The 19,676-nt window shown below is 33.2% G+C and overlaps 1 protein-coding gene across 2 annotated transcripts; it reads left to right on the top strand.

Moving 5' to 3' along the window:
• Positions 1 to 2,848: 2,848 nt before the first annotated feature.
• LOC125067669 lies at positions 2,849 to 18,588 on the top strand. Of its 2 annotated transcripts, XM_047676377.1 has the most exons (8): positions 2,849 to 4,302; positions 13,063 to 13,340; positions 13,496 to 13,603; positions 14,186 to 14,271; positions 15,460 to 15,580; positions 15,935 to 16,113; positions 16,362 to 16,588; positions 16,630 to 18,588. In XM_047676377.1, exons 1-7 carry the CDS (start codon positions 3,342 to 3,344, stop codon positions 16,576 to 16,578), a joined length of 1,950 nt encoding a protein of 649 aa, XP_047532333.1. In that variant the 5' UTR covers positions 2,849 to 3,341; the 3' UTR covers positions 16,579 to 16,588; positions 16,630 to 18,588. The 2 variants fall into 2 exon arrangements, with proteins under 2 accessions (XP_047532333.1, XP_047532332.1); XM_047676376.1 differs by having other exon boundaries at positions 16,362 to 18,588.
• The last annotated feature ends 1,088 nt before the right edge of the window (positions 18,589 to 19,676 follow it).

The raw sequence follows: 19,676 nt of genomic DNA, 5'->3' as shown, positions 1-19,676 counted from the left end.
ACAATGTCGATGAGTGGCGATGACTTTTTACCATCATCTTGCTCATTTGTCCTGAACCGATCTCATAAAAATCTCGTCCATGAAATGAAGCATGGACTAAGTGTTGTAATAGATAGGTTTGTATAGTGCTTATTTTTGTGTTACTTTTGGTTTTAGAGATCACTTTGATTAAGTTCTAGTTTTGGATAAGGTAAACAAATACAAAAAATGGCTATCTGGCATTAAATGTAGGGATACATCTGAAATTGGTATTTTTAAAACATATAATAATTACGAAGCAGCAGAATGTGATTCTGTAAGAATTCACTTGGTATCCGTCTCATGAAATGTTAACAACCGATTTACATCACCGTAATTCGGTTGTTAACATAATGCCATTGATAAGTCATTTTGATTCGTCTATCTTAATAATTACTATAGTCAATGAGGCTTAACACATTCTGCCATTTCATGTTCGTGTCCTACGATGAACTTCGAGTTCTCAGAATACGTCTTCTGAACCCCTCAAAGAGAATAATTGCCTCAATACTCGAGCCAAGCTTAAGTTAAACAGTTTTTATAATATCATATTATTTTTATTTTGTATTTATAATTAATTTTGAAAAAAGGTAAAATCAACGGTATATTGAAAAATGTTGAGGCTTCGAAAACATACTATTTTTAGCAAAACTTTCAAGCTGTTAAAAATACAATGCATTTTATCAGTATTAATGACCATGGAGGGTACACAGAAGTTCAAAGAGTTATGAATAGTAAAAAGTACAAACTGTACCAATTATAATTTGCTTGAATTTTTGAGCGCGAGGACTGTGAAGTTGTATAAATTAATCTAATTAATAAAATTATAATTTATAAATTAATCCTAAATTTAATTTATACTAGCCTTCCGTCCCGCCTTCGCAATTTAGAAAATTATATAAAATAAATTTATATCTTATAGGACACAGGAATAATTTAGCTAATATAAGGATGATTGGTTTCATAGTTACCCCCAACATACAAACAAACAAATTACCTCTACATAATATTAATATGGAGTATAAATGAAATTCTTTAGAAACACTAAAATTGGTGCATCGCTTTGTCACACAACAAAGTTATTTTACAGCCGACTTCAAACAGAAGGAGGTAATGAATTCGGCTTTATTTTTAATAAGCTTTTATTTTATTTGCAGCGGTTCTTTGTTAGGGTCAAATCTTCGCAAGGTGAATTAGTAACTAATTCAGCATTTTGATTACTATGAAAGTTAATTATATTTATTTTACTTTTGTGAATTGGTCTATTTTTCAATATCATCTCATATTGCGTACTAAATAAGTAAATATATAATAATATGAAGTATTCTTATTTTATAGACTACAGCTTTGTTTCAATATGAACACATCTCCAAATGGGTATTGTAAATAGGACTAGGAGGAGGATTATATATTATTTTAAAGTTCTAAGTTTGAGTTATTATAATAGAATTTATTTATGATTATATTATATACTATTTTAAAAATGTCTATTGTTATATATCAACAAACCTACGAAATGTTTTATATATAAAATAATGAATTAATTTCATAAACCCTTCTAATAATATAATTAAATGTGTTAGGTATGACTAATTAAAAAAAAAAACGAATAAGCTACAACTGCCATCTCACCCTGTGATTAGGTATAGCATGCTTCTCAGATTATACTTATTAGTTTGATAATAAGATGCTCCGATAATGTATTTTCCCATAACGTGTAGTCTAGCGAATACTATTTAAGTATGACCTTCCACTTACATGAAAATAACTGTTACAGAGGGATCAGTTTGTACCGGTTTAACTGAATTGATTTTAATGAAATGAGCTATACAGCTGTTTAAAAGTGTTATATATCAATCGAGAGATCCGCTTAAAATTTGTATATAAAATGCACTTTTTATAATATTTGTTCTTCTTTACAGTTAATATAAGCTGTCGAATACATATATAGGTATTACTAACTAATGTTAAATATAAATATAAAATAAAATAAATATTCTTACACCAGTTGATAAGCTGAAGCGGACGTATTTATGTAATATGTTAACGGATTGTTATTTTATTTGTTTATGAAAGTTATAATAAATTAATTTTGTATAAAATAATTTTGTCAAAATACCGCTAAGTATACCTACTTCAATTCGAAGTAGGTTAGAGTTGCTTACGTAAGCTCGTAATTGCATTATATACCTACCTACGTTCTCTTTACGTTCATAGTTAAATACCTAAACATTTGACATCTACTTTTTACTTATCGCCATCTTGCTCACTCGTGCAGGGGATTATTGTTCGTGGAATGCGCGCGTCGGCTAGTCTCGGTACACATGTCGTTAAGGCAAAAATTATTTTTACTTAATAATAAATTCAGTCCTTAAGCTGTAAGAGATAAGGTTGATTTTAGGATAGATTTTCTAATATGAACTCCTTCTTTACAAAGAAACCGTGTCACGAGACTATCCATAGTGGCTACCTACTTTGTAAGAGTACATTCATAAATCTCATTTATTATGAAGTTTTTGTTTTATTCTAAATCTAATATAAGTGATGAGTTTAATAATTGTTAATATATTTTAGAGTATTCCATAGCAGTGTATAATGCGTACAAAAATTTAGAGGTGTCCAAAAATAAACTGATAGTTTGAAAACTAAAAATGAAAAGTCCTTGAGAACTAGTCTCGTGGGGAGTGCGCCTACGTCACAGACGGGATTTTTGTAGGTATGTATATTACTAGCAATGGCCCGATTGGCCAACAAAGCCTTGTCGGCGGCCATTTTGTTCGATGCTGAGTCACCAAAAGGTGAAAAATGTACATGAATTAATGCGCACTCCCCACGAGACTATACAACGGTATTGGGCATTTCCCTCGTGAACACAAAATTTGGGTTTCATGTTCCCTCGACCGCAGCGTGGAAACGAAAATATTTTTTTCCGCGGATATCAAAGTTATTTTGGCATAATAATGACTTTTATTGAATTTTTATATGCCGGGTAAATTGTTAATTTAAAAGTTGGAAACGTCAAGACGGAAGTTTACATCGCAGTCCTAGTTGCCGAGAACCTCGGGCAGACGCGTAATCGAATTGGTGACTTAAATGTGATTATAAATAACACTGATAACAATTAAATAACCTGTAGTGTGTGCTGTGAATCGCTAATCTGTCAAATAGTGAGGTGATAATTTGATGTTGTGTACATCAGTTCCAATGTTTACGATGTGTGATTGAAGGTGCACAGTGACACGATGTAGGCGGGAGTCAAAGTGACGTGATACTGTAAAACTGTAGTGCTAAACATTACATTAAGTGCAACTTTCTGCACCATAATGACAGAACCCAATAATGTTAAGATAAAAACGGAGCGACCTGATGAAGCCGAAATCAGGGAACTTGCTGCAAAAATGGTAGAAGCTAACAAAGCGAAAGCACTGGCTGCTTCAGTAGCCGCCGCGCGACCTCAACCCGGAGCCCTCTTGGGAGCTCCGACTGCGGCTGTCGGTGGGCAAATGGGCATACTCAACTTTCTCACCAGAAAACCAGGCACCCAACAAACAACGACAGAACAAAGACCGACTTCAGATGACAAGAAAACCCCAGCACCCGATGAAGCTAGCTGGAAAGGTCACTTTGGTTGGGATATGCTTGGTAAATGTCACATTCCGTACATCTATCGATCAGGGGAGAAATACGTGGCGGTACGAATGGTGGAGATTAAACTCCTCAACAAGTACCTGAACTATCTCCATGCTGACATCTACTCCTGTACGTGTATAAGAAGTTACTACATCACTGAGATCGAGGCCCGGCTACTCAACGAGATCAACAACAGGCATTGTGATGGACAATTCGGTCGGGAACCCTTCACACAAAAGGACTTGGTAGTGAGGTTATCAGACGCTTATGAGTTCTATAATTTCTTAGATGTGTGTTATAATAAACTGTTACGTGGTACAACAAATAACAAGGACAAGTGTGGCTTTATTAGGATAAACAAGGAATCTGTAGTGCCGTACACAGTGCGGGATGGACAGAAGTTTGTACCATTATTTTACTTTGAAGGTGAAACAGACAATTTAAAATTGAAAGCCGATCAGTTAAAAGGTTGGGATTTGTCCTATTTGAAGTTCTGTTGTAAGGTACAGGGGATACGGAATGAACTATTTGCAAGTGAGACATGTTCAGTTATTAGTTTAACGGACATTAAAAGTTACTTTCCCCCGGGCACCGAGTTTGAAGAATACTGGCCTAACAAAGTTGTTGATTCTCAGCTGCTGATCTCTGCAAAGGGTAAGAATTCATTACAATATTACAAATTTCAGAGATATTTGTTGTATTAGTACCCACTCATTATACTGTGCTACGATTATCCACAGCTCCTACATCAATATTATATAAATCATAATCTAAATAGTATCTATTTTTGTTAACTGCTCCATCTCTATATGAGGTATTTTATTCAATGTAGAAGCATTACATCATATAAAACTACCACTGGTTCCGGAAAGAATATACTGTGATCTGAGAAGACTTACGAAAAAAAAACAACAGATTGTTTTTGAAGTTCACAACTATGTATAATGTTCATATAGGAAGCATGTTATGATTTGACCTTATGGTTTTGTACATGATATAATAAACACTTCCAGTTTTGCATTGTCATAAATTAACTAGCACTGAAGCATTATGGAATTTAATAAACAACGATGATTCATGTATTTTTTTAAATTTATTAACTATAATACTCTCGAACATTATTTTTTTAAAAAAAATTTTTAAAGCCATTTGGAATTTACTAGCTATGATCGTTTGATCTTTCCCTAGACTTATTTGGCTTTAATTAGGTATTTGTCTTATAAAAATAAAAAATAAATTACCTCAACATATCTGCGGGGAAGTAGACTGGCTATCTGTCTTCACCGGCTTATTATGGACCTTTTGACACATAATTGCCTTATGTACTTTGATGGTGTTTTTTTGTTCTTTCATACTTTGTAAAAATAAGTAGGTAAATTTAATTTGAGTATCATAAAATAACATATATTTATTCCTAATTTTATTAATTAAAAATTTTTTATTTTTTTATTTCCAGTCATTTTGAAACTATGATACATATAGAATCTATGGCATACTAATTTAGACCAAACCTATCCAACTTAACCATAAACGATAAACTTGACTAAATTATAAAGAAGTAATTTGCTTATGGTTAATAACTCTTTATTGTTTCTAATTTCTATTATTATAATATCCTTTTGAAAAAATATATTTTTTTAATTCTTATATGGGTTTGAAAAAGTGTTGTCTTAAACTTGACACTGACTGACAAAATAGGGTATTTTTACAAAGGCTGTCTTGATGGTTGAATGTGCTTTTCTCAGAATTTACCAGTATGAATAATACTTTTGTATAAGATACATATGGCAAAATACTATATAACTTTATGCTTCATATGTAAGGAGTGGTTTAGGGGCCATTAACCATATGCCAAACTGTATGAGACATGTATGTATACTGTAGTCTATATATAACACAACTGTAAAAAACTATAGTCAAACTATACACATCTTAATCTTGGCGAGTTAATAATTATCTTTTTAATAGCTAGCTTTTCATGGCCCATTTTTCAGTTTCTCTTGCTCATTTACATCTTCAAACATGGTTTCTTATTGTTTTGTTCAGTAACCATAGAGTTATAGTTATTTATTACAATTACAATACTACATGAAAAAAACAAAATTACATTTCGAAATTGTCTGGGCACATACTTTACTATTTATTTACACCATAAACAATAAACTTAACAAAAATATGATTATTAATGATCGATATTCGTAATATGCAGAAGATATGTTGGAAGTGGGGTTTTTAATATGTAGTACAGTTTAGTCGAGTTGCGAGTCGCGCCACGTATCTACAAGGTATACTAAGCCATGTAATTCAAACTGCTTATACACAATACATAAAAGATGGGCAACTTTGTTCCTGGTAAATTATAGGAATACGAAACCATATCATAAACGAATACAGTGTTTTCTATCTCTTTAGGCAGGATTTAAATGTTTAATAACAATCAAATCAAAACATATTTTAGTCAAGTTAAGTAGGCTCCGATAAATACTTAAATCGTGACGTAATAGGATAAAACGTGGCTTTAGGTATATTGATTTTATACATATAATTATATATGTAACACATAGCATCGCTAAAACTTTCTTATGATATAAATGCGTTTTTATAATTAGTGAAATTCGTTTTTTCTGCCTGGGTCATATTCGATAAATACTCAATGATTAAAATAGTGCAAATTGTATGAAGTATTATTATATTCATTTTAGTAAGGGTATTGTTTTCTAAAAGATCTTCTAAAAAGTTCTATGATTTAAAGATAGAAATAAAAAATAAACCTATTATAAAAAAAAAATCAACCTGGTCTCCGAAAAAGATTACAAATCATGGTGTTACGAAGAGTTTAGAAAACACTTGATATAGCTCAATGTAATGCCACGAGTGTGTATTTCGCGATTGAGAGATACATTAGAAATCCTTTACAAATAGGTAGATTAATAGATAACTTGGCAGACATGTCTCAGATTATCTTCTGTAATAATTATTAACTTGTAATAGTTTTTACAATCTAAATATATAAAAGCGAAATACCACTCACTGATTATTCACAAAATCTCAGAAACACACACCTACAAACTTGAAATTTGGCAGGTAGATTCCTTATATGGTGTAGACATCCGCTAAGAATTTCAAATCAAATTCAAATCCTGATTTACAAAACTCCACCCTAAGGGAGTAAAACGGGGGCGAAATTTATAAAACACAAACTTTTGGAAGTTAAAGCCGCAGTTTCAGCTAGTATATACTTGTAACATATTTTGGAGCGCCTCGACTGATTGACTCGTCTGCCGTGACGGCAAACGGCTTGAAGTTCTCTTATACCGTCATAAAATGATGTCCCCCTCCACTCTACAGGAATAGAGCTTCGTATATATTATTTTTCTTACTTATATACGAAACTCTTATGTATTTATTCGTTTTACTTCATATTTATTTATTGCTTTTCCGCCCCGTCTTCACACGAGTACAATAAGGGTCTGTATACAAGTTTTGGATTAAAGAAACAACGTAAAAAGTAAAATTATCCTTATTTCCGGAGAGGGAATTCGGTTTTCTCGGCTTTTCTCTAGTATGATTTGCATGTATTATGAATCAAACCATCCTCTCGAATCACTCTATTGACGAAAACTGCTTTCAAATCCGTTGCGAAATTCTAAGGTTCGCATTTGCAGATGAAATTCAGGCCTTGAGATATATTTTGGTTAAAGTTCAAAGTTTGTGACACTGACTTACCGATGTTATTTGGTTCAACTTTCAACTTATAACGCGAAAATGTGGGAACTCATGAAAAATTTATATACCACCTTGTAACTATAGCACGTCATTCGTTGACGAGTAATCAACCAAATATCAACAAAGTTTTAATCTAGAAGAAATCTACATTACAGGGGAAAATTGAACATTGCAATTTCATCAGAGTAAGTTCTTGACTAAGCAAGTTAAACTCACATGGCAATAATGACGATGAAAGCTGTTTATGTACTCAGTGTCTTGTCAATGACTTACAAGTGTCATGATCTCTATACTAAAAAATGACTGCTGGAAAATGAAACATTTAATAATTTGAAGGATCCTTTACACGAAAACGACTTAGTGTAAAATTGGTGCCGAAAATGCTTATTCCACTGCAAAAAATACAGCGACGTGACCCGTATGAGTACTACATTGATTGTGGGCACAGGATGAGGCACAGAAGTCCGAGCTTGAGCCAATGCGACATACCATGGCATGGCGCTTAATTATACATTAACGCCGAAGAAGTTTAAATTTCGAGCATCAACCTGAAAGATTATGGCTACAGATTTTCGTACTGATTGATTTACCTTTTATTGATTATGTAAGAAGGGGTACAAGCTGAGTGTATTACGCTTCTCCATATCTGAGCTATCAAGGAAACAAGACGAGGAAAATTATTGATAGGCGTTGGCTCGTTGCTTGATGTTGCGATGGCTGCTTTACACAAATATGGGATGGCAAGCAAGTACTCTATATCTGGAAATAACATTTTTGAGAATAAATATATTATATTACTATAATAAGAATAGATAATAGGAGCCTATTTCAGATCATTTTGAGAAATTGGAAAAATATTCACTGTAGTATTGAGGTTGAAGATAATCTTATTAAAAAAATCATTTAATTTTTCATTCCGCTTGTTTTTGGACTCGTATACCAGAGCAGAAGTTTGTCCACGTTAATCACAGAGAACACACTGAACTGTCTTCTATTATTTAGAATTAACTAAAAGCAGGCTGTGTATACGTTATGTATAGACCTATTTTTTTATCATAATCGGCATATTTTCTCTAATCAACTTTTTATGCTTTGTTTTAAATTTACTGAGGTCAAAGTACAATTTTTAATCAGTTTTGTTTTGATTAGTTTTAAAGTTAATGTCATCTGACGTCTTCGTCATTTGAATGGTTTAAATATTTTTTTAATAAATTGATATTTTAACAAATGCTAGCAATAAATTAGATTTGTCATACAATAAAGCTTCAATGGATCAGAATGTACTTCCGTTTAAAGAATACTTTCGGTTGATGTTCTGTATTTCCTACAAAACTTATAGGCGTTGAGAAGACAGACATTTAATACAATTTTTCTGTAGAGCCAGTCGTTTCTCAGAAAAATGTGATATATTACAAAAAACTGGCATGGAATTGGTTCCATTGGCCAACCCATACAGTGGAGTCCACAGTCTTTTATCCCCGCATCAACGGGAGCAAGCCGAAGCTGCGAAGGCGAGCTTAGGCGCCTACGCTTTGATACGCAAGGGCTGTTCCCTCCGCAGCGCCGGAGACGTCACGATTCGAATTTCGAAGTTCTGATTCATTCATATTTTGTCGTTAAGACCTAACTGTACAAACAACTGCTTTTGACCATTTCAGGCGTTGTCTTCTGTCTTCTCTAAGCATTCCGTTCCTACCTTGCGCTACGGAGATTACGATGGATCGTGTATACAATAATTTAATTTGAACGCTATTTTACTAAATCGCGAAACCAATCTCGAGTTTTGATAATTTTTTCCAAAATTCAGATCAATCGCAGGCATGGGTTAAACGGAACTTTATACGAATACAACCACTTTGCTGACCATAGCTTTAATTTTTAAATCTTTATACTTCACCTCTTTTGCATTAAGATATCCTTAATTAAAATTTTGTATTTGTGTCACAGGCAATTCCAATGTACTTTTAACCATCATCATTTTATTGATATCATATATATCTTGTAGAATACATTAAAATTAATTTATAACGTAATGTAGTAACAATAATATTGTGACAAAAAAGGAGTCTTGCCTGTAAAAAGTTTAAAAATAGATCGACTATTTTTGTTTTTAAAAAATCTTGATCGACTGCACTTTTTCTTTTATAAAGACAAAATCAATGAAGCAAAACTTTCTCAATCAGTGTTTTTTTTTCTTCGTAAAAACCTTTGATTGAATACAAGTTGAATACTTTTAATCGAAGACTGTTTGTCTGTTAGCATAAATAAGAGCGCTTTATACTACTATTAATAATTACTAATACTAATAATTCTGATTGAGGTTAGTCTTATAAATACTAGACGATCCTAGCTCGCTCTAGATTCTTGTTTCTATACCTAAAATTGCTGTTTGAGTGTGTTTGTGAAGACAAACATCGATCATACACACATTCGTTTATAAGTACGATATTTGCTACGTTTTAGTTACTATTTACTGAATAAGTTATGAGATTTAAATAACGAAGCAAGAAAATTAATCAAAAACGGGAAATTATTTTTAATTATTAATGTTACTTTTATAAAATACTAGTTGCCTTTAAGTAGTAAGTCGTCAAGTGTTAGGCAAAAGGAGTATCCTATGGACATAGGAACTCCAAGCTTGCTTTTTAACAAATTTCATCCAATTTGATTCAGTGATTTGGCCGGTGAAAGAGCAACAGACAGAGAGACAGAGTAACATTCTTATTTATAATATAAGGATAGAAGGATAGATTTTATTTGAGTTACATGGAACTTTCTAGTAATAATAATACATTTTATGTGATTTTCTATTTGCATTGGCGTTATAGTACTTACGTTATTTAAACTTGCTATCTTATTGTGTTCCAAATAGTTCAAATTGTTAGCAAGCAAGAAATGTTTAGGATTGACCTTTTTTCTGTTTCCTGTGAACCTAATTCAAATTATACTCCTCTATTCAGTTTTATGCTTTATATATTTAAATAGTAACAGTGTAACTGGTGCCTCTGTTAAGAAAGCCTGGAAGCTTATCTTGCCACCGAGCTGCTTCTGTGTTGATTGGTGGTAGTTGTTCTAACTATACAAGTTTTCTAAAATGTATTTGTTTTTTACACTTTCGAACAAATTCACGTGGCTGGACTGACACAGTTGCCAATTTTCCTTAAACTGCAGGTCAAGACCACTCATGTTTAAGTCAAGTTTTTAAATTAAACTAAGCTTGTTCTAACGCTTTGTTTTAGGAGGGAATTGAAAATAACATACTATTTTTTCCTACTGATATTTGTCATCGAGTTCATGTAACACAGTTCAGAGCTCAGACCACATTAAGTATACGAAAACATTTTTTTTTTTTTTGGGCAAAACACCTTTTATAGTAGACAATGTTTAGACATAAGACATTCTTTTGTAATTCGAACAGACAAATGTCACCTTAGTCTGCCCGTGACCACGAACACTGCAAAGTGCTCGAAACGTCGGGATGTTAAAATAATTAATATACGCGATTAAATCCGTTAAAAACTAGTTTTATTTCAATGTGTAATAATCGCGAAAATCTAAGACAACATTATGTGAACCAGTACGGACTGGAAACATTAAATAAAATTCGCCGGATGGAGTACCTAAAAGTCAAACATGCCCGATTCGTAACGTCCATGAACTTCCTGAAAAGATAGTTTAGACATGTTGTACAATATATTTACAAATTATATCTACAAACCTGAGGTAGGTTTATCTCTTTCTATTTATGAAAACCTTATCAAAATGTGTTGAGTAGCTTGAAATAAGCGTGAGACAGACAGAGGAAAACAGTGACTTGGTTTTATACGTTTTATAGATGTAGGTATTAAGGTACCGAGAAATTTTCGAACGTTCTTTAATTAAAATCAGCGCCTATATAAAAAACTTCATAGAAATCTGTCTATTCGCTTAATTTATAAGTTTTTTTGTTGGTGTACAATTATACATCTATATAATAATAATATATTCTTTGTGCTAGATAGATACTTCGCTTGAGTTAAAAAGTGGTTTGGTATTGAGGTTAGACCTTCAACAAATCCTTGACATGATAAAAATAATTTGCATCGGCCGCGTAGATGTTTCCTTTTTAATTTATTTTAAGTCTTATTCGCTATTAGCCTTGTTAGTCGTGTTGAATTTGTGGTGGGAATGGTTAAAAGTTCATGGGTTCAAATCGTGATGCTATTTTATTTTTTTTAACGTTTTCTTTAAATAAAAACAAATGTTTTTTTATAAATAATGTATATTATAAATAAATTAACGTCACTTAAAATGTTTATTATTATACTAAATCAAATATAAAAAATATTGTTGACTGTTGTCTTTGTATTTATGTACGTACTTTTAATGAACCAGTAGATGGCATACCTACCTCGTGTTTAAACACGTAACAAGGTAACCACGATATGCGATTGTCGATATTAATATATTGCCTTAAATTTATATTAAAAAATATGTTATTATATTAATAGCTAAATATATAACATAAATCTAAATTTATTCATGGATTTACGAAACACGAGGTTATACACGAAAATAACATAAGTATTTGGAGAATGACAATCCTTCATCTAAGTAACATGTGCTCGTATATATTTTCATAAGAATTTAATTAAAAGAAAAGTTATTTCTTAAAAATTGCATTAATTTATTAGTATTTCGTAGTAATAAATATACTTGTTAAAACCACCATAGGCAAGGTCATTTATTTTTGCAATGAAAACCGAGTTAGTTAGTCTTGTTCTTTTGGGGTCACAAATAGAGGAGGCCTTGTCCAATTTGTAACGTATTAGCGTCAGCCAAATGACAATAGTATTTTACTCAACTCAACAACAAAAGTATATTATTAACGTTATAACCTAAAAGACCTTGAGTCTGCCCATATATATTAAAATTTAGTTTACAATTTCAAATACTTTAAAAATATTAAATTATTTTAAGTGTTCAGTGATAAGTTGATAGTGTTACTATTTCAATAAATAAATAAAATCAAAATATAGCGACCATGCTATCCCCCCAAAACCCAACGTAAGACTCTGTACTTGACATACACACAAGCAGAAAAATAATTCCTATAGATACAAGGGTACGGTAATGGAGAAGGATCCAACACTCATAGTACATGAGGCATAGGGGCTAGATTAAGAGGCGGTCAAACGGTAAAGCTACAATTGCAATATTGCGTCACACGAAAATCTTCGTATTTTATACACCAGGGTTAAGAAGGCATAAATGTCTTAAAATTGAGCTATGACAGCATGTCTGTGCAGATATAATAATACAAAAGAATATATAATTGACCATGATGTTCAAAACTTTATAGACACGGTTATTTAGCTGATAATCAGGACAAACGATTTATAAGTATAGAATATATTTTATAGATTTTATAAAATGTAGTTAAAATATTTCTTCATAGAATTATCGATTGAGCCAGTGTAATCACAGGCACAAGGGACATAACATCTTAGTTCCCAAGGTTGGTGGCGCATAGGTGATGTAAGGAATGATTAATATTTCTTCAGCGCCTTTGTCTATGGCCGGTGGTGACCACTTACCATCAGGTGGCCCATATGCTCGTCCGTCAACCAATGCCAGAAAAATATATATACAATTATATAGGTAAAGTAAACTAAACTGTACTGGTTACTAAAATTGAAAATATTACAGGTTCAGTATCAGGTGGTGGTCAGTGGACGAGAGCCCCGCCAGCCCCGCCGCCGGGCGCTGTGAGCGGAGTGGTAGGTAGCGGCGTGTCCCTCGGGGTGAGCAACGTGAGCGCGTCTCGAGGCAGGCGGCCTACGCAGCGACACTCGGCCGCTTCGTCGGCCATGCAGATGCCGCACGCTGGCATATCCGCCGCCGCCGTGCAGGCCCTCGCGAACGGCTGGAACCTGCCCGGAGCTCTGACGCAAGCTCAGACGCAACAAGTCATCAGGCTCGCGCAGGTTAGTTTTGTTGCAAGTTTTAGAAAGGTTTCAAGAAAACTAGTAAAATACATGATTTTAAACGACCGTAACACTGACTGCGGGTTCAATTTTTTGATAATATTTTCAATTATCCTCAATAGTTTAAAATGATAATAAGTATGATCGCGACGCAGGCTCAAGTGGCGCAGGCACAGGCTGCGGCGCGCTACAACAGCGCGGCGATCGCGGCCGCCGCCGTCGCCATGCCGCAGCACCGCTCGCAGCACAACCGCAACGTGCAGGTACGCAGCGCACACGCGACACGACGCACTCATGAAACTCTAAAACAAACTCAAATATTTTGTGTTCATTAATTTTTAATTAAAAACATGTTTTGTACTTAAATGTTGAGTAAAGTATTTTTTGTATATTATTTTTTTCGTTATATTTGTTATTCACGTAAAGCTGAAATCTTCGCAGAAAATATAATATATTCCTTAAAATGTATCCGTCCGGCTTCGAATAGTGTCGTTCCGGGAAAACCGTGTATCGAATATTTTCCTCGTTTGTTTCGTTGTTATATTATAATAATCGTTCCAGCTATTCGATTTGTTTCTAGTAGAGTCTCGAATTGAAGTAATTTGTTATAACTTTAAGAATGTGTAAGCTATCACCATAACAAGTTTAGTCGAGAAGATCGATAATGTGCCGTCTGTGGCACGAGTCGACAGCCAAAGTATTTTTAATTTAAGAATAGTAATTTATTCTATGCATACATATTATGAATAATTTCTCCGTGTATTATTTTAAATTATAATCATTTTACGTTATGAAAATTACTTGCGAATGGAAGGTGAACAATATTCTGTTATCGTTTATTCCAGTTTCCGAACAGTGCAATAACAATGGCGATGGGCCAGCAGCCGCCCCCACCTCTGGTGAGGAGTACGGCCAACACCACCACCATGAAGTGAGCATCTTAACCATACTACAGATTCAACGTTCAGAACATCCTGTATATAAGCAACATAGCAAGAACAGAATTCGTAGTGACATTTACAACGAATTGTTGAATAAATGAATCGTCGAATGTTCTAGACGTGAACAAATTTAGCTTGCTAGTTTTGTTAATTTCTTTTAAGTATTTAGGTAGATTTATCAAAAGTAGTATATTTTCATCTTGAAATATAACTAAATTATTAATAACTCTGGATTTTAAAATATTCACTAAAAGTATTTCAGTTTCCATTTGTACAGACAGATCGTTAAAGCTCACAAAACATTCTATAAATAACTTAAAGATGTATAGGAGTCATATTAAGTTTAGTAAAAATTTAATTCCCCGAAGACGATTAGTACGGAAAATCAAATTTATTCTAATGATTATTAATCAAGTTTATTAAATAAAAATTAAATTAACAAGAAGTGAAACATATTTAATTCAAAAAATGCCGTGTCATAGCGTGCATCCTCTAAAAACAAATTCTTATCGCTATGGATACCCTAATTATAGGGTAATAAAAATAAACCATTTTTAATATCAAAGATTTATTGTACACGCAGAATTAAATTAAATTTAAATATCTTAGATGTTTATCATAATAAGCATAATCCTTTATCTTATCTACATGGTTAATGTTAGATTATTTAAATAAACAGAGAGTCCACGATAGCTCTTAAATAAAATCAAATAACTCGCTAAACAGTAAAAAAAGTTTTTTTTTTAAATTGTTTTAAACGATTACTAAATTATGAAATAAAATACATTTATATCCTAATATAAATTTTAATCGTTTTAAGAGGTACGAGGGAGGGACTGTTATAGCCTTTCAAGCGTACATGTATTTTTGTAACAATATTTGACACCCTAATAGTCGTAAAGCTATTTTTGGTGTACCCTAGGGTATTTTTCGTCGTCCCTTCACTGAGCGCGTATACAGGATGTTCCAAATCTGCTTTAACTAATTTCCATTCGCCATTGTCTTGTCACTGAGTTATATTAATTATTTTCATATTTTATTTCATTTCTTTTTGTTTCTAAAAAAATAATTTTTATATAAAAATCCATTTTAGAAAATAAATCATTAGATTTGTCGATACATTCATTTCATAATTAATTTTAATTATCATAAATGTTAATATTGTTTGTCGTTAACAGTGTTCCACCACAAGTAACTGGGACAATGAATGGCCACTCAACCTCTCACTCCATCGACACTCGCAAAAGGCTTACGCCGATACCAGACATCAGTATAAGTGGCAACCATACGCCGTATAAGGTAAAACATCCTGATGTAAACAGACCACTTTTAATTCTGAAAATATAAATGCTCTTCTTGTCCCTAACTACTCATTTGCTTATACGACCATAGACCCCCGGAGTTCGAACAAGTAAAAGTTATTGGTCTTTTCTGTCGATATAGCGGTGCCTGACTCGTTACGATCGTATAGGATTGAATTTGCCCTCCATCGGATTATAAGTGAGGGAATGGAGAGTGCACCTATGTTTGCGCACAAACTTGAGCTTCATAAAATCTGCACCGTTTTCTAGTCTCCTGAGAATATCCTTCATGGCCGAAATCGGTCCGAAGGAAATCATGATCATGTTTCTTAACAATAAACAATTATCGCAGGTACAAAAAGCAGTCGTAGAAAACACGATGGTCCCCTGCATCAACGCCAAGCCGTACCAGTACTCCGAGCTGCTGATGACGCTGCCCGACCTCGCCAGCCACTTCTTCCCGCGCGTGTCGCTCACCACGTGCCGCGCCATGCTCGACGCGCTCGGCCTCACGCTCTTCAGGCCTAACACGTGAGTCGCTCCCATCGAGAAACGCTGAGAACACTCAATAACTGTATTCTATCGTACTACCGGTAGCTAAAACTTGTAACATTCCTATCCAATTTCGAAGTCGTTTAAAAAGTAGCTCAATTATATTAGCTTAAAGTGAAAAAAATAGCCTAAATATATAATATACTAGCATATGATTATTAAAAAAACGAAGTGTCCTGTGTTTCGAATATAAAAAAAAATACTAAAGAACGAATTTGTCTTTGCAGAACTCAACTTCAAGTCCTACGAAACTCGGGCAAGTGTAAATCCGCAGCGGCGGGCGAGAATGGCATGGCATTGGTTCAAATTCGTGATGTGATGCAGCACATGTTGCAGTTCAAGTACATGATGAGGTCGGGCCTGGCCGACGAGCCGCCGCACCAGCCGCCGCGCCCCGCGCACGCGCCGCCCTCCTCGCACGCCAAGCGCGCCCGGGCCAACTGAACGCTCCACCTCTGCGAGTAGTCTGTGTGGCGTGACTGATCGAACTGGGCATAAAACTCGACATTCAGTTTAGATGAGAAAGCTTGGAACTAAAATAGTCGAATGCTTCACATTATACAGAGCAACACTGAGGGTTGATATTGCAAAAATAACAGTGGATAAGTTTTTTAAAATAATTTTTCCCAAGTGAAATTTGTGCATAACCACTGAAGGCCTTGAAATTCTCACGACTTACAGAACGGTTTATATGCTGAGATATTGTGAGTCATACTAAGCATATTATATTCGATGTAAGAAGTGTGTGGGAAATGCCTCCGAATAACTTTAGTGATTCAACCAGAACTCGAAGAATAAAAGAAGATAGATCCATTCGTGTTAATGGCTAATAAAACTGCCGTTGTGTAATATAAAGGTGAAAACGCGCAAAATAACGGTACGATACGGCTTACTAGTGTATGGTGTTGATGGGGCTTCCATCTGTGTTGAGACATTATAACTGCTGTGTATTATATGACAAAAGTAAAGAGTCAAGTTTGAAATTGCTTATCATCACAAACATTTACTATAGAACAGTAAAATTTATATATATATATAATATTACTTAGATACTAATCTAGGTCAGGTCAATTTCTATGTTGTACAAAATGTATGATACAATGTTACTCCCAAGATCTAATTAAATAATGATCTATAATAACTATTTAATAGAAGACTGAGAATTTTATTTTATAATTATTTCATAGATCGAAAGCTATTGATGTTGTAAAAGTATAGAGTTTTAGTTGGTTTTATGTTACGAGCAAGTTAATGTTTTATGTACCATATATTGTGTAAATATTTACTATGTTTTGAAGCACTTTAGCGTTACTTCTAGTAAATAATGAAGATTTGTCATATTTAGTGTTCCAACACTAAATAGGCATGTTTATACAATTGTATGTTTATTGAATTTAATTATAGTAATTACGCTTTAAATTATCATCACAATTGAAAAGAAATTCACAAAAAAATGTCACATGTTCAATGAGATTGAAAGTAGAGACAGTGATTGGTACTAAATGTCTATGTTTAACCAGAGAATAAAATACCTGTCTTATTTTAAAATTTTATTGTTATATGAATTATCATAATATTTACATTAATGTTTTCGTGGCCGTAATTGATTTGATTGTCGCGTTGTTAACCACTAACGATGCACATGCAATGCTTTTAAAAATCTTAGTTAATATTTTTGTATTGGATCAGGAATAAAAGAGCAAACAATTTATCTGTATATTACTAAATTACTAATATGAATATCTGCAATGAGAAGTGCATTTTAATATATTACATTATAATAATGTAATGATTGTTTGCGGTTAGGTTACTAATGTCTTAAAATTCCTGATCGCACCAGTGACAAAGTATTTAATAGTTATATTAATGTAAGCTCACATTTTTAGGTAAATTTAGAACAGGTTCCTATATTTAACTAATATTGGCTATGTCAGGACTTCATTATAATACCAAACATTTAAATGATGGTTGTATAAACCCACTTTTTAAGATGATGTTTGTAAATGTAAAAGAAAACATTTTTTAAGTGAATTTGAGATTTTAATGTTGAAATTTGAAATTGGAATTAAATGAACTATATCTAGGAAAAGATAAAAATTAATGCCAACATTGACCAATTACTGAATATTATAAAATGAAAATTACAGATATAATGAAGCTTTGACTTGTCGGTAAGTTCAGGCAATGTCTGAAATAGGTTCGGTAACTTCACAATTTTTATTTATTTTGGTGTAAGTTAGTCTAGACTAAGATTGCTTCATGTTATGGAGCCTTCAAACTTGATATAAATTACCTTATGCTAATGCAGAGCTGTGTAAATTGCTAAATTATTTATGGTGTAGATTTAAGTAACAGTATTTGATATGTTATCACATTTAAAACGCAATAGCTCTCCTGATTGCAATGTCGTTTGTAGAGTCTTTGACTCTGTATTACAAAATAAAAGGATTCTTTATTAAATCATTATTTTTTATTTATAGAAATTAAAAACCCAAAATGACATTTAGTAAAATGCATTGTAAGCGGAGCATGGTTAACCCAATAGGCTAGGCAAGACCGGTCGTTTTACGGGGAGGCCGAGTCCAGCAGTGGACGTCATACGGCTGAGATGATGACGATGATGACAATGATGCATCATCTAACACCATGACTCAAATATTTTTAATAGTCATATAAATTATAGTTGTTTTTTTCTTACATTTATTACTTATCTCGAACGAGAAATAAAAAAAAAACAAGATTGCAATTTGTGTTCAGCTATTTTCTTCCTTGAATGATCTAAGACGTGCGGACTAATCAATACATATCTTAGAAGATTATAAAGTCTAACTAAGACTGAATATAATTAACTAATTATCACATATTAAACATTCAAAAATCGAACTAGTTCGTTCTCTACTATTATAGTGCAAGTGCACGTTAAAGACGATATTTATCGAGATAAAACGTTAAAATATTAATTTGGTGTCCTGTTTTTGATGAGGTAACAATGAAACTGAACTACAGCTGCTGTTATTTTTTCCTCTTATTAAATGTTTGCAAATGCGTGCTTTTAGTTATCTATGAAATATATTTGGTCCGTACACATGAAATTTGAGTTTTATACGGGAGGAATATAAAGTATATTTTTTTGTTGTAAAATTTATTTAATTAATCAAAGTATGCACCGTTGATATCTATGCACTTTTGCATCATCTCATAGGTGGTTAGGGATCTACCCTTTACTAAAAAAACCATGAGGGCGAAAATCAATAAACTCTTTGAAGGCGGTTTGGACTGCCGCATCGGAGTTGAATTTCTTTCCTTGTAAGAAGTTGTCCAAATTCCGGAAAAATTGGTAATCTGTTGGAGCAGGGTCCGGAGAGTATGGTGGATGTCGCAGACATTCCAATTGTAGCTCATCTAACTTTGTGGCTATTTGTTGTGCACTGTGTGAATTTGCGTTGTCGTGAAGTAGCGATTGCCTAAAGCGATTGACCAATCTCTTAGCAGCTAGTTCTTCTTTCATGGTTTGCAGTTGCTGACAATAGATATTTGCCGTA

This window comes from Vanessa atalanta, chromosome 12 (assembly GCF_905147765.1).
Source record: "Vanessa atalanta chromosome 12, ilVanAtal1.2, whole genome shotgun sequence".
In the NCBI taxonomy this organism is placed as follows: domain Eukaryota; kingdom Metazoa; phylum Arthropoda; class Insecta; order Lepidoptera; family Nymphalidae; genus Vanessa; species Vanessa atalanta.
This window is presented reverse-complemented; position numbering and strand designations above follow the sequence as displayed.